This window comes from Lissotriton vulgaris, chromosome 1_1 (assembly GCF_964263255.1).
Source record: "Lissotriton vulgaris chromosome 1_1, aLisVul1.2, whole genome shotgun sequence".
Lineage (NCBI taxonomy): Eukaryota > Metazoa > Chordata > Amphibia > Caudata > Salamandridae > Lissotriton > Lissotriton vulgaris.
The window spans coordinates 2133106364-2133122929 of NC_141685.1; the positions used below are offsets into that span (position 1 = coordinate 2133106364).

Below are 16566 nucleotides of genomic sequence, written 5' to 3' on the forward strand. Positions count from 1 at the left end.
CGTCTTGCCATCCATGGCTATCCTGAGGCGTGCCGGGAACATAAGGGAATACTGGAGGTACTCCTCTCTGAGCGTCTTTTTGACCTCCAAGAACAAAGCTCTTAGCGCTGCACCTCGAGTGTATAGTCCGGGAACAGCGTCACCTTGCCATTGCCCACCTTTATGGACCCATGGTTCATGACTTATGTAGTAGGAGGTCCCTGTCTTTGTAGTGGAGCAGTCTTGCCACCACTGGTCTGGGCTGCCTCCCGGGAGCCAGTGGTCGAGCCGTAACTCTATGTGTTCTCTCCAGGGTATAGAACAACAAAACGGCTTCCGGCGCAACCTCTGTTCTCAACCAGGCCTCCAGGTAGTCCACAATGTTGGTCCCCTCAACTCCTTCAGGCAGCCCCACCACTCAGACGTTGTTCCTTCGATTCCTCCCTTCTGCGTCCTCGGCTCTCCGTTTTAGGGTTTGCAAGCGATTCTGGACATCCGTCAGCTGAGCTTCCATCGCCTTTTGGGCAGGTTCCAGAGTTTCTAGGGTGACTTCCGTCTGCTTAACCCTGTCCACAAGCTTAGCATGATCATCCCGGAGCAGTCCGAGTCCCTGTGCCACATGCACAATGTGCAGCCGAAGAGCTTCCCTGGTGTCGGTAATGGCCTTAAGAATTTGATCCACTTGTTGTTGCACCATTCCCTCGGGATGCTGCGAGAACCCTTGCTGCTTTTCCGATGCACCTGTATCTTCTTCCGGCTCAGGGGCCGCCCCGTCTGCTTCCCCCTGGGTTTCACCATTGGTAGTTGTGGCGTAAGTTCCAGCACCCAGACTATCCTCCTCCCAAGTTCCAAGGGTGTGCGTGCCCAACGACAGTTAGATGCTCGTGTTTCTAGCAGTGATGGCCGCTCTCGCAGACTCAGTTCTCCCTCTCGCCGTGTAGGTGTCCGCCTCGCCGACTTCTCTCTCAAGCACCCCCAAATGCTGATCGCTCCATGCTCCAGCTCTGCACCTTGAGTCGCTCACCGCTACAGATCAAACACAAGCCAGTGCTCCACTGGGATTCTGAGCCTTTCCTGGTGACAGTATGTCTGCCCGCCAGGGTTAGGGAGATGGTCTAGGGTCCCGTATCACTGTTATGGCCCTTTCCAAGGTCTTTCCTGTCATGTAGTCACCGCTGCCTGTTTCCGTCTCACGGAAAGACTCAATCAATTTATTCCTGCCATCTCGCTCGCATTGTCCACCATCCAGCAGTCCTAGGTGTGCCCTCCATGTGCCGGTCACCTGGGCATGAATCTCTTCAACGCTAGTAGCGCTGCAGCATCCGCTTTCCTGGTGACCAGGGGCCCCTCCTCCGCACCTTTCGGTGTCTCATGTTGCCCCCTCGTTGCCGCCTACAGTGATTGAGCTCCTTACTCTATAGCCATCAACCCCACTTAGCTCTCCCCGACTTGCTCCATTATCAGCAGCCTCTTGGGCCGCCCACTCAGTCCGCTACCATGCAGAGGCCCATCCAAGGCTAGTCCCCTCTTTCCCAATTGCGCCCGTCTGCACCACGTAATCTATGACCCACAGCTAGTGCTTCAGGTTACCTGTGGGCCCAAAATGGCGGCTCGCACCGCCACCCAGCAGTTCCTCAGCTGCCCATCTGCGGTAGTAGTGCACCAGCTGTATTTGAAGGTGGTGGGACTCCCTCCAAGCACTTCTAGTTCCGTGTCCTCTTGAGGCGTTCCGATGCCACAGCACTGCCCAGCGGTTGTCCACCCTCATGCACACCTCCACCTCCATTTCATGGGTGGCCAAGCGAGCCCTCTTATTTCCGTTCCGCCATACACCTTTGCTAAGTCTATACAGACTGTTGGCCCCTCAATGCAGGTGTGTCCCGTAGCCATTTAACATTGATCGCCGCTTAGCAAGCTCACACACAGCAGGCGTCTGAACCAGCGGATCGCCCCTCCGGTCTTCCGATCCCGCTTAGCTCAGACTTACTCACAGGCGTCTCAGTGCTTTGGCTGGTGCAATTGTTCCTTGGGCCTCTGCCTGGACTCCTCCTCGCACGGCAGCTGCGTCTGATGCCATTCCCAGTTCCCCAGTCGCGGCCTTCCGCATCTGCAGCCAGCACTCCTGATGCACGTCGGTAGCAGGCAAGCCCGGTCCCTCGGGGCTCCCAATCTTTGCTATGGCAGCCGTGCCCAAAATTTGCTTTCTCCGCAGCAAATTACAAGGCCGCTTTACAGTGCCTCTCCCGAGTGTTACTTCTCCGCCATGGCCTCCATCTTGAGCCTCCCTCGTTCAGTCGGGCCGCTCCGGCCGTTCCATGGCAAGCAGGGCACAATGTTCACTGTCAGCACTATGGGCGCCCGCAGCACCCTTCTGATACCCTTCCAGGTGCGTAGGGGCTCTTACAAGTGTCCCAAGTCAGGATAAGTGCTGGGGTCGGCACGGAGCTCCGAGCTCACGTGTCTGCCCTCATCCGCTCCGTTACCACGACCCCCAAGTACTGTATCCATTATGCTCGAGTTGTTTATGTGTTCCTTTGGGGACTACTTTTTTTCTTGCCTGCTTATGCTTCACTGTGGGGGTGTGCTTTCTCTTCTGACTACCAACAGCACTTCTTATAAGTGTTCGGTTTTGTTTCCCTGAGTCAGCTCAGCACCTGCTTCATGTCAGCTTCATGTTCGCAGTGGTTTCTTTTTCTTTGTACATCTGATGCACTTGAAAACCTTTTTTTGTGTTCCTCATCCTTTATATGCTCATGTTACACTCTAGGTGTGTGTTAAGATTTTGCGCCCATAGCAGTTCACTTAATGTCCCCAGCCCATGCCGTTTCCCCACCACCACCTCCTCCTGCCCAGATTCGATCCCGTTAAAAGGATGGCTTCACTGCACCTTTTTTCAGCTTCATTGATCTTTAACAACGTCAGCATCCTCAGTTATTTTGCTATACTAGCACTCACTGAGTTGGCATGCACTGGTTTTAGTATTTACTATAGAACGCTGGCTTAGCTATGTCTATCACGCATGACCATACTAGGTCAGAATGAATTTGTCCCAGCTGCACAATGTTTGTGACTTATTTGGAGAACATACCTTACTTTGTATTCCGTTAATAAAACCGCCATCTTGAAACCGCCAATAATCTCACTTTAAACAAGCACTGGCGTTGCCAATAGGTTTCGAATTGGAAAGTTGGAGCTATTGGCTTTGTAAATGACATTGTATATTTATATATTGTTATTAACAATGCCAATAACGATATATAAATATAAAATGTCATTTACAAAACCAATAGCTCCAACTTTCCAAATGCGAAACCTATTGGCAACGCCAGTGCTTGTTTTTTTTTACAGTCCATGAATGGTTCGCATCCGATCATCGCCAATTGTTGAATTATCACTCTTCAATATTTGTGATAAAGTAGATGAGTTTACTATATAATAAAGAAGCAGGTACAATACATCCAACTCGACAGTACGAAGTTACAGCAAGATCTGACCAACTGCTCTTGCTTCACGTTCCATGTGCTATGGAACGTGAAACACAGAGCGTGCATTAGAACATGTGTCCCGTGAGTGAGAGCGTGTACAAATGTAATGAAAGAACAACATAACAAGGATCTCTCACATCCCTTATCTCCGAGGAGGTCTCACCATTTCGCTACATACAACGTTAACAATTATCAAGTCTCATTGTCATTCTTTAAATGCGTAAAAACCGCATTCGTTTATTGAAATCACTTAGAACTCTCCGTACTCACACAACTTCATGCTCACTTCCTAAGCTCACAACCATACTCTTACCGCGACCTCAAACCCGGTGCGCTTTCAATCATCCGGCCGCGGTCTCTGTAATCGCAACCGGGATAAACAGACTCTGATGCATCACGTAACGTGGCGTGAACGTAGAAGTCACGTGACTACGAAATCCAAGTCGTCCGCAATAGCTGCCATCGTAGATTGGGAAAGGAGAATGAACTCTGTAACACTCCCCCGAACAGGCTTGTGAATTAAGTCGTTCAATAAGAATATAAAACTTGTGGTAGAAATACAGCAAGACGTTATATCATGATCGTTACTGATGGATTATCTCTACCATTTTTCATTGTCACCACTCTAGTCAGCTAAGATGGTACACACAAATATTTTCAGACAAATATTTTCAGACTCAATGTCTAATGGATAAGCACTAAACAGACAGAAGCGGTGGCCCATGCTCAACACCAGTGCTAGGAACAAAGATACAACAGTCCAGAGTTTAGAAAACAAGAACATTTTTAGAAAACGAAAAAAATGTAAAAAAATGTTTTAAAGAGTTTTCACTCCACAGTAATTATAAACAAGCACTCACCCACCTGGACTTCCTCCAACGTCGGTCGGCCGCAGAATGAGAGCAACATGGCGCCGAAAAAAACACAAAAACAACTCCGCCCACCGCCGCATGGTTACAATAAGAAACAAGTCAGGTCCCGGGCCGTGCTGTGATTGGCTGACGTCACAGGGGTGTCCCGGGCCGGCAACCAATCACAGCGCGGCCCGGGAAATGACGTCACGGGGGTGTCCCGGGCCGGCAGCCAATCACAGCGCGGCCCGGGACAAAGGGGCGGGACTTAAAAAAAGCCCGAGAAACGCCCCCGAATCGCGTTTTCCCGAGAAAGCGTGATTGACAGCCTCTGTCTCCCAATGGCTAGTCTCCATTTATGGAGCTAGCCAATTGGAAACAGAGGCGGTCTAAACATCCCTACTGAAAACAAAAGTTTTCAAACTGGGAGGGGCACTTCGTGCCCCTCGCCAGGTCGAAACCTAAAAAACGCTTAAGCAGCAAAAGTGCACACACTTAAATAATTTCAAAAATGATTTAGATAATCATATAAAAAATTTCTTACATGTATTAATCTGCATTTTGTGATTTATAACACATTTTTAATGCATACAACATTCCAATCTCTAAACCAGAAAAAAAGGATTCAAATAAATAGTTATTAAAAATATAGACGCACATTTTCAAATTACGCGTTGGCAGCAGGCGTAAAAACAGCCATACGCATCTTATTGGCTAGACCACAAATGTCAGAATTACATTGGCGGGAGTGCACTTTGGGAGGTGGGCTGGGAGTGAGGGTTTTCTTGCGCTTTCTTGGTGCTTGCTGCTTGGAACTTGCCCTGGGAGCAGCAATTGTTCTAGTGGTGCAATGGAGTATTAGGGCCTTTCGGCACTGCTCAAAATAGAGAAATTCTACAATTTGACAAGTGAGCCTCTGATGCTTGTGTAAGGAGAGGGCATGATTTGTAAAATTAGGGCGGAGTTTAAAGGTTTGTATAACTGGTGTGGTTGAAGTGGAATATAGGTAACTTGGTTATTACATTCTTGCTGCTTTTTTCGCCGTTTCAATTGCAGTGAATAATTACTGTTGCCGGTATCCAATGTATTTTTTAGATCGATTTCTGAAAGATGAAAACCTAATAGCCTTGCTATCAGCCTGACACTTGACCTCCTTAAACTTTGTGGCGATTGCCACTACTGATCTCTGGCCTCCCCCTTCAATCTTACTGTGCTCTCCCCGGTCCTGGAACCTGCTCCGAGTCTGCACCTCTATTGGTTAAAAGTAGTGAAACACCCCCACTCGCCCACTTTTCCTCTCATCTCTTCCTCACACTGCCAGTGCCCCCTCCCATCTAACAATTCCACTACCCCATTCCTCCCTCCCTTACACTCCCTCTTTCCTCTCGATACTGCATGCTCACAAATGCTACCTTTGACTACCACCTCGCACTGTGCAAAGGTCCACCTCTCTCCTGCCTCCTACCCTCCCGGTGCCCTCCCTACCTGTCCCTCTCTCTCTCTCTCTCTCTCTCTCTCTCTCTCTCTCGCTCTCTCTCTCACATACTCTCTCTCACACCTCTCTCGCGCTCTCTCATGCACTCTTCCCGCCACTCTCATATTAGTTCACATTTCAGGTCTTCAAGCACAAATTCTTTCCCATGCTTTTTCAACATTACTGTCTGCAAGCCCATGCTCTCCTCCTCATCTTAGGGTCTTCTGCGTGCACAGGTGCTCCCTCTTTATACATATGTGGCTGCTCTCCCCTTCTTTCTCCCTTTCTCACACACTCTTTCTAGTCCTCTATCTAGAGTTCATTCACCACTTTGTGCACAAACTAACTATCCCTCTCTATCTTCCTTTCTATCTATTCTGTGCAGCTCTCACCCCTTCCATTCACTGTGTCACATAATTTCACTACACAAGTACTTTACACACCACACAATTCCACCCCACACAATTCCACAACTAACAATTCCAATTCAACCCACATAATTTTATTCCAAACAGCATACATCCACTCCACTCCAAACCAAAACACATAGATAAAAGACATTAGAGGATATTCTCAGGAATGTGTGATAATTATCACAAAATTGGCTTAACGCAACTCTTCACATCGCAGTCTATCGTGGGAAAAGAACGCTGTGTTAACGTTGTATTCTCAACACAGCGGTACCATGCGATAGTCTCACTATAACATGTCAAATGACCGTGTACAAATTAATACGACGCCGAAAAAAACGCGAAATACGAACGTGAAAATAGTAGCAATGAGGCCAATCGCAATACAAAAATCAGCAACAGGCCTGCAATTCCCACGCGTCATGCGGGAAAATGCACCATAAAACCAGAACCAAAAAAAAAGGGAGAAAAAATAAAATGCGTAACACCATGATTGCACCCAGACCGAGTGCAGGGGTCATTGCGAACCCCATAAGCCCCACAGACCAACAGCAAGGAACCCCGGGGTCGGGAAAGGCCAAGAAGAAGAGGAAGAGGAAGACGGGGGTCAGTCCGCATAAAAAAACTGATATTCGTCACGGAGGAGATAGAACACTAACAACAACTGTTTGTCACCTCAACTGGGTCATTGGCCACACAAACGGAATCATGCCAGTCCATTGTGAACAACGTGAATGCAGGCGGAGTGTTGAGGAGGTCAATGGAGGAGGCCAAGAGGCACTGGCATAATGTGAAAATCCAAACTAAGCAGAAACCCGCTGCCAACAGGAAGGCAGCCACGGCGACTGGAGGTGGGAATCCTGTGCCACAGGAGGAGCTGGAGCAAATGGTGGCCACAGTCATAGTGTGGAGACGCGTAAAGAGTTGGGAGTCCGGACACAGCTTTATATGACCTGACACAACATCAACAGGGTGAGTAATGACCAGGAATTGGGGGAACGGGGGGAGATGGGCCCAAAGGCACACATGCACAATCATGTGTAGCACACTGCACACCCGCAATTTCCGTGAATCATGTCCCTTATCCCCGTGACACACTACAGCACACATACACCCACCAAGTAGGCCCCCGTCCACCATGTGCCCAAAGGGGTCCCAACCCACACGTCACTAATCTCACAACCAACACATGCACACGTGCGAAACACAGCAAAGATGCGTATGTGTGAGCCACACTGATAATGCAAGTGACACTACATGACGATCAGCATGGCTGGCTGCAGTACAATCATCATGACATTTGGCACGCCACGACACTGAGGTGGCTGAGTGTGGATCACATCAGTAAAGGAGCAGGTCATACTCTGACACATCCATGTGCACAAACAACCCCTGACGTCAACAATACCTGACGGACGATAATTGGCAGGATGCCCTGCAAAGCCCCCGTGAGGTGGCGATTCGGATTAGGTTCCGACTGGTTCAACTAAAAATCCTGCATCGGGTGTATTACCCGCGCACTCACCTGTTTGCCTGGGGTAGGAGTTTGTCCCAGCTTTGTGCCAGGGGGTGTTGAGGAGAGGGCTCATTTTTCCATATTCTTTCGGTCTGTCCGTACATTGTGCAGTTCTGGACATGGGTGGCACATACGATGGCAACGGTGGTGGGCTCACTGGTCCCGGTGGACCCTAGGTGGGTCTTGCTTATGATTAAGGGTCCGACAGACTGGTCACGCTACGCTGAGATATGACTTGCCCTAGCAGTAGGAGTGGCTAAGAGGAATATTGCTCGTCTATGGGGGGCGCCGGAGCCTCCACAATTGGACCAGTGGCAGCGAGCCCTGGACTGGTGTCAGAGGGCGGAGGAGACTGTTTACAAGGCAAGTAGCTGTGTAAAGAAATGGAGGAAGGTCTGAGGTCCCTGGTGCAAATACAGAGCTCAGAGAGCGGGGAGGGACAGGACTGATAAGCTCTGTTGTCCTATGACACTGTATTGTTTTCTCTCATGGGCGGACTGTGTTGTTATCCCTGCGCATGCCATGTATACATTGTTGTGTATTTGCTGAGTTACTGAGCAAAGTTAATAAAAAGATACAAAAAAAATAATAATAATACATCTGCAGACAATGACCCATTCCACTCCCCTTACGTACTGAGTGGGGGACGACAAAGCTATATGTCCAAGTTCTTACCTGCTGCCTGCGGTGACATGTTTGCGCCGGCTTTATGCAGCACAATGTAATGTTGTAGGGCCCGTGGCTCTCATGCATACATTATGACCACATGGATACACTCAGCTAGTTTGTGGAACTGGCTACGGGCATGTGCGCCGGGCACCTTTATTGCCAGGGTCATATGTACAGTGACACCTGTGCTGGATGTGTGTGGGGTGAGTGTAAGCCAGCCCTCATTGAGGGATCGGTGCTGGCAACAACTTGAACAGTGATCACAATTAAAGCAGAAACAGAAAGAACGAGCATATCAGAAACAACTGTGAAGCATCATGGTGGTAGCCAGAGCAAGTACAGAGGTCACCCAATATGAAATCAGAAGGGTTGGTGCGTTGCAGTGCACTGAGGATGGGGCACCAGAGCTGAGCATGCTCATGTGAACAAATTGCTTAGCATTGTGTCTTTTCAGGATATTCCTGCTGCAGCTGCAGTGGGGTGGGTTACACCTGCATCATCTTCCTCATCATCATCCCAGGTCTTCCACACTGCCTGAGGTGACATTGCTGCGTGAGCTGTCCACAGCACAGAACTCAATCAGAAATGGTCCATGAGTTGTGGTGCACTGAATTAGTGGCACCAAGAGCTGAGCAGGATATCAAGCTGATGAAGGCACCCAGGACAGGTGTGAGCAACTCTGATAGTCTGGCAGTAAGACTCTTCTGACTCTGGCAGGTGTTGTTTGGAGGTGGTCCTGGCGGTGGTGGCATGTGCATCCTGCAGTGATGCAAAATCCGGGCAGGTAAGGACTCGATTTGATGTGTGAGCCCAGGTGGACTGCAGTTGAGGCCGGAGGCAGCAGACAGCGCAGGTCCACAGACACATGGCGGTGATGACCCCTAGTCCATCAACCCAGAGGCCATCCAATGTTCAATCCGACAGGGTCCATTATTCGAGCTGCACAGAGTTAGTGGCCCCGGATGCACTGCAGCCGGCACAGGCACGAGCTGAGTGGGTCCTCGTCGATGTCGAAGGTGAATGTAGCGGAGGGTTGTGGGGGACAGTGGAAGGTGTCCTCCAGGGCATGATGCAGAGGGCATAAGCTGTCAGGAAGCGGCAAATGGAGGAGTGGAAGGCTGCAGGCTCATTTTCACCACCAAGACAGTATCACTTACATGATGATGAAGACAACCCCCAGTCCATAAACTCAGACCCCACCAAAGTTTAACCAGAGAGTGTCCATGAATGTCGGGGTACAGACTTAGTTGCACCGGAGCTGAGGGGATGCAGTCTGCAACAAGGCCAGTACAATGATATAAACTCTGCCATAAATAAATCAAGACTCAGTTCCAAATGTGTGACCTACTCAACAGCAGTGTAGGCCGGAGGCAGCGGTCAGCAGGGGCCCACAGCCACGTGTCGTAGGCTCGCGATGCACAGAGTTAGTGACACCAGAGCAGTTGTGGTAGTGTTCGATTACCTCCGTAACAATGATCCTTTTTTGCTCAGGACTGAAACACGTCTTTCTCTTACACCTCTCCTTGCGTACAATGAAATGAACTTTGCCATTGAGATATCAAGACTCAGTTCTAAATGTGTGACCTACTGGACCGCAGTGTGGGCCGAAGGCAGTAGTCAGCGAGGGACCACAGACATGTGTGGTTGGAGTGCTATACACAGAGTTGGTGGCACCACATCGAGGGAGTACAGTGATATCAAACGTCCCATGAACATATGAACTCGGCCATCAGAATATCAAGACTCAGTTCCAAATGTGTGACCTACTTGACCGTAGTGACGGCTGGTGGCAGCGGTGTAGTACGTCAAGGAGAAGGAGTACTGCAAGTCTGTGTCGCAGAGGCCGTGATGGTCGGAGGAGCCTGCCAAGGTCGCGGGCCTCGGGCCTCGGGCTTGGAGCTTGCACCAGCACGTGGTGGGCCCTCTTTGACACACGCTGGTGTCGGCAGGTGAGCAGTGAGGCCTGGGTGCGCTGGGGCGGCCAAGACGGGTTCGGGGACCAGTGACCCGGGGTGCAGCAGGTGCACAGGATCACAGGCAACACCGCTCTCGATGTCGGTCTTGTGGCGGGATGAGAGGCGCCGCCCTGGCAGACACGTTGGACATTCCGGAAGAGAACCACACCCTGAACTACGTGCTTTTATTCACATCCCTACGCTGGCCTGGCGAACCCCAGGCCAGCCCACTCCGCTCACGCTTACAGGGGGATGTAACAAGCTTCATTTGGATATGTCTGTGGTCTGCATACCGCAGTCTGTCCAGCACATCCACCCGCACTTGGCATTGTGTACATTTTCCTTCATGGGTCACTTGCCTCCTTCGCACATGCATGGTTTCCACCTCTCCCCACATTCTGCTATTGTGTGGCTGGGGTGCCATGCCGTTGTTGGCTCATGTACATGGCTAGGCCAAGTTCCCACGTAATTTGTGCTGCCGTATCAGGTGGTTGGGTAGGTTGTTTGGCATGTTGTGTGTGAGTTTGTAACCTGTGCATTACCAGAGTTGTGAGTTGCATGATGGTGGAGTTGGGATGTGTGGTGTGTTCATTTGGTACTTACCAACAGGCAGAGCATTTCCATAGGTGCCATCCTGGAAGCGCTGGTTTATGATGGGCTGTCGGAAGATGTAGGAATCATGCACACTGCCTGGGTAGTTGGCAATGACATTGAGTCCCCAGTGGTCCACTGTTGCCTGCATATTGATGGAATGCGTGTGCTTTCTGTAGCAGTAATTGTGTGCAGTGTCGGCAGGGTGCACAAGTAGGCTATGTCTGCAGTCAATTGCCCCCAACAAGTGCGGGAAGCCAGCTATGGCGTAGAAGCCTTCTTTGGTCTCCAGCTGTTCCTGCGCAGTGTGGGGCAAGTGAAGGTGCAGGGGTACCAAGCTGATGATGGCATCCAGAACAGTTGTGAAGAACTTTGATAAGGCTGGCTGCGAGACACTTCCGACTCTGGCAGTTGTTGGTTGGAAGGTACCAGAGGCCAACAGATGCAGCACAGCCAGCAGCTTTGTCTGCGAAGGGATGTTAGTTGTCTGCTGTGTGGGTACCGTCAGCAAGTGGGCAATGATGTTCAGGATGAGGAGGATGGTTGTACTTTTGAGCCTGTAGTGGCCTATGACATCCTCTGGTGTTGGGTCTGTGAGGCAGGTGCATTATCTGAAGGAATGCTGTCTTGGTCTGCGCTGCCTCTGCAGCCCGGGGGGGGGGGGAGGGGCAATCCAGAGGGGGTGGCGGCCCTGGGGGTAGTGGCGGTGGGTGTTGTTGCCCTCTTGGGGATCCTGGCTGCATGGTCAGTAAATCCATGGCATCAATCAATCAATCAATCAAAACATTTATAAAGCGCGCTACTCACCCGGAGGGTTTCAAGGCGCTTGGGGAGGGGGGGTCAGCTACTGCTCGAACAGCCAGGTCTTGAGCTGCTTCCTGAAGGAGAGATGGTCTTGGGTCAGGCGGAGGTGGATCAGGAGGGAGTTCCAAGTCTTGGTGGCCAGGTAGGAGAAGGACCTTCCTCCTGCTGTGGTTCTTCGGATGCGGGGGACGGTGGCGAGGGCGTGGCTGGTCGATCGAAGCTGGCGGGTAGGAGTGTAGAAGTTCAGGCGGCTGTTGAGGTATCTTGGGCCTTGGTTGTGTAGGGCTTTGTGTGCATGGGTGAGGAGACGGAAGGTGATTCTCTTGTTGATCGGGAGCCAGTGCAGGTCTCTCAGGTGTCCGGAGATGTGGCTGTGTCGGGGGATGTCGAGGATGAGTCTTGCTGAGGCGTTCTGGATCCGCTGAAGTCTCTTCTGGAGCTTGGTGGTGGTTCCGGCGTAGAGGGCGTTGCCGTAGTCCAGTCGGCTGGTGACGAGGGCCTGGGTGACCGTCTTCCTGGTCTCGTAGGGATCCACCGGAAGATCTTACGTAGCATGCGCAGGATATTGAAGCAGGACGAGGAGACGGCGTTGACTTGTCTGGTCATGGAGAGGGAGGAGTCCAGGATGAAGCCCAGGTTGCGTGCGTGGCCTGTCGGTTTGGGTGCGCTGCCCAGGGCGGGGGGCCACCAGGAGTCGTCCCAGGCAGAGGGTGAGGGGCCCAGGATGAGAACTTCCGTCTTGTCTGAGTTCATTTTCAGGCGGCTGGTCATCATCCACTCGGCTACGTCTGTCATCCCTTCGTGTAGGTTGGCTCTGGCGGTGGCGGGGTCGTTGGTGAGGGAGAGGATCAGCTGAGTGTCGTCGGCGTAGGAGATGATGTTAAGGTTGTGTTGGCGTGCGATGGCTGCGAGGGGGCTCATGTAGACGTTGAAGAGGGTGGGAGTGAGCGATGATCCCTGTGGTATGCCGCAGATGACTTCGGTGGCTTCTGATCTGAACGGGGGAAGGCGGACTCTCTGTGTCCTTCCGTCGATGAAGGAGATGATCCACTCCAGTGCCTTCTCCTGGATTCCGACGTTGCTGAGGCGCTGCACTAGGGTGCGGTGGCAGACAGTGTCGAAAGCCGCGGAGAGGTCCAGGAGGATGAGGGCCGCTGTTTCTCCGTTGTCGAGCAGGGCTCGGATGTCATCGGTGGCTGCGATGAGGGCAGTCTCGGTGCTGTGGTTGGCCCGGAAGCCAGACTGTGAGAGGTCGAGGGATCCATTCGTTTCGAGGAAGGCGGCCAGCTGTTTGTTGACGGTCTTCTCGATGACTTTGGCCGTACACGGGGGGAGCGAGATGGGGCGGTAGTTTTTGAGCTCGGTGGGGTCCGCTGATGGTTTCTTCAGTAGGGCGCTGAGTTCGGCGTGCTTCCAGCTCTCCGGGAAGGTCGCGGTGTCGAAGGAGGTGTTGATGATGTCCCGCAGGTGGGGAGCGATGACAGCGTCGGCCTTGTTGAAGACGTGGTGAGGCCAGGGGTTGGTTGGTGATCTGTTGTTCTTCAGATGTGGCTCTGGGCTGGGCCCCCTTTTCCGGTGCAGGTTGTCGTCCGACTTCACACCAGGTCAGAGCAGGTGTTAAATTCCGTCTGCTAACGTGCCATATCGCCTGTTTTGTGATCTTATCGCCAATCCGGCTGATCGTTGAGAATGTTGTGGAGTGGTGTTGTCACAGCTTTTTGCAAGAGAACGCCAAATCTCCATCTCATTAGCGATAGTTGCTGGGGTCATCTGTGGCGATGCTTTTGGCGGGTGCTATCGAAGGTAAACTGGTGATATCGACTGTTCGCACCAGTCTGTGAATGGGGCGATAAATTTATCGCAACTTTGGCTGCGATAAAGGGCCGATAACTCGGCGATAAATCCTTGAGAATATGCCCCATTGTCATTTACAATGCGAATAGCTCTAAATATCACAAATGTAACACCTATTGCATTGCAAATGCTTGTTATTTTCCTCACTTGTATGCAGTTTCATATAGCAAGAACAATGATGCATGAGCACAATAGTGATACGACATTGCATACAGCATGTAAATGATACAGCAAATCATTGCAGTTTTTATTTTCACTAGCATTTACGGTGGCACTTACTAAGAGACATTGGTGCTGCATATGAAGTAGCTCCAGCTTCAAAGCAAACAACATGGTTCCTATTGATGTGAGTGACCAATAGGAATGAATTGTCATTAAGTGTATCTATTCATGTTCAATCTGTAGAACATGTAACTCCTGTATGTTGATGGCTAGGGCTTTGATCCAGATATTTGACTTGTACACGCAAAGTCCATCAAGATGCTAATACTTTTATGTGAGTACTTTCAGACACTCAGGCAAAACTTGAAAACATCGATTTGATGAAGTTGACATTTTTATGTTAGAATTTAAATTAGGTTTGGGCATTGCTGTTTGGGCAAATATGTGTCGACGGATCCCCCAGTACTTGTCATGCAACTCTCTACCCCTCAATTGATTTATTTTGACCTTTGTAGCTTTTTGTGCTCTATGTACTCGACATATTTTCTTTCTTTTAACATGTTGCACTATTTTATGTGACTTTCTGCTCCTCACACCCAAGTGGGCGAATACTTTAGTTTTGTTTTACACTGGCGTTGTCTATCTGCACCATTCTTAAGGCTAAATCTCGTTCGATTGTTTTGAATTTCAAAGTTATGACTTCCACAGTGTCCTTTTTTCTCTGTTTATTTAATATGTTTCACCCTGCTGGATGGTGGTAACCATGAATGTTTTGATTAATGTTTCGACCATTATTTACACAACTGGGATAATACCGACATAGTGAAAGGTGAAGAAGGTGTGCACAGTGATGTCCTATTCTAAAAAGCCGATGACATGAATCATTTGTGGTTTTGTCGTAGGTTTCCTACAGTCCCACCCGACGCACTCAACCTTACAGTCAACAATCTGCTCCTCTAACCTCTAACTCAATGTACATTAGTGTGTGGGACAATTGGCGCCTTCATGTGGCCTAGAAGTTCAGCAGTATAGAGGCGCCATCTCATTGTATCTTAAAGTCGCTGTGAGGCAGGGTGGTCGCTGTGAGGCCGAGTGTTCGCTGTGAGGCCGGGTGGTCGCTGTGAGGCAGGGGGTCGCTGTGAGGCAGGGTGGTCGCTGTGAGGCAGGGTGGTCGCTGTGAGGCCGGGTGGTCGCTGTGAGGCCGGGTGGTCGCTGTGATGCAGGGTGGTCGCTGTGAGGCAGGGTGGTCGCTGTGAGGCTGGGTGGTTGCTGTGAGGCAGGGTGGTCGGTGTGAGGCAATGTGGTCCTTGAGACAGGGTGGTCGCTGTGAGGCAGGGTGGTCGCTGTGAGGCAGGGTAGTCGCTGTGAGGCAGGGTGGTCGCTGTGAGGCAATGTGGTCCTTGTGAGACAGGGTGGTCGCTGTGAGGCAGGTTGGTCGCTGTGAGGCCGGGTGGTCGCTGTGAGGCAGGGTGGTCGGTGTGAGGCAATGTGGTCCTTTAGACAGGGTGGTCGCTGTGAGGCAGGGTGGTCGCTGTGAGGCAGGGTAGTCGCTGTGAGGCAGGGTGGTCGCTGTGAGGCACTGTGGTCCTTGTGAGACAGGGTGGTCGCTGTGAGGCAGGTTGGTCGCTGTGAGGCCGGGTGGTCGCTGTGAGGCAGGGTGGTCGCTGTGAGGCAGGGTGGTCGCTGTGAGGCAGGGTGGTCGCTGTGAGGCCGGGCGGTACACTGACTGCTAGTCTAGCTAGGGCCAAAACTCAGCCATAAAACTAAGATAATGTGACCATGCTCCTGCCCTGGATAAGCGACCGTTAAAAACCCACACTGTGCTCATTTCCATTGACTCCCATGACCTCTGCCATACACCGATTGCACGCTATATATGGAACAACTGTGTTCTTTGGTAATAATAATATATTTGAACTTGATTTCAAATGTAGATTTATTTCGGAATTCGTTACAGTAAACTCCCTAACATTCAGTTTCAATTTCGGCATTACTACAGAAGCCCAAGGACACCAGGGCATCTTAGTGCCTGCCTACTGTTCAGCTACAATATTTGCGGATAACTGTGAACAATATTTAATTTATACTTTGGAAACTTGGTGTCTGCGTGGTTCAGCTTTACTGTCTTTAAAACGTGTTCCTACAATAACATTATTGTGTGAGCAGTAAAAACAAAGGCAACCATTCTTAAGTTTTATAGCAGTAACATTTCTATTGTCATAAGGAAAAAGCAAGCCACAGAATTCTTATAACATAACACACTATTCAACAATGCTTGATTAAAATTGCCTCTGCATGGTCAAGTGTTCTGCGGGTTCTTTAGAAGCAGAAGAGAACACTTCTGCCAGGCAGCAGCACTTACCGTCTCCATGGCTGTTGCCTGCTCCTGCTCTACTCCTCGCAGTGTGATTTTCTTCCTCCGAGTCCCAGACCTGCCTGTGCCTCCCTGCTGCTCCTCGTGTAACTCTTCACCTGCCTTCCTGCTGCTCTGGCCTCTTGCACGGCTCCATTGTTTCTGAATAATGCATTGGAGAGCAATCTACAGTTTCTAGCGTCCCACCGGCTCTACAGGTGACCCACTTACTGGCCATTCTGTCACTGCCCTCATGAATTAGCATCCCACTGCTGAGCCCGCAGACAGCCGCCAGAACTGCTTTCAATTAGTCATGCCCGGAAGTGCACTTCTTATGTTTCCTCTTGAAATAAGCTGTGCAGTGCTCACTATTCAGAAAGATTGGTCCTGAACCCCCAGGTAACCTCTGCTTAATCAACAATAAGTTTTCCCTTAAAATGTATTGCTGCCCAATCATGACTGG

General features: G+C 50.6%; 1 protein-coding gene across 1 annotated transcript in view; it reads right to left on the reverse strand.

Annotated features, from left to right (window-relative positions):
* Nucleotides 1–16221, reverse strand: part of LOC147751710 (uncharacterized) — a 304390-nt gene extending 288169 nt beyond the window's left edge. The window contains exon 1 of the mRNA XM_086939271.1: nucleotides 16113–16221. Coding sequence (XP_086795397.1) covers nucleotides 16113–16121 — 9 coding nt within the window. The 5' untranslated portion in view covers nucleotides 16122–16221. The remainder of the gene's footprint in view (nucleotides 1–16112) is intronic.
* Nucleotides 16222–16566: the final 345 nt, after the last annotated feature.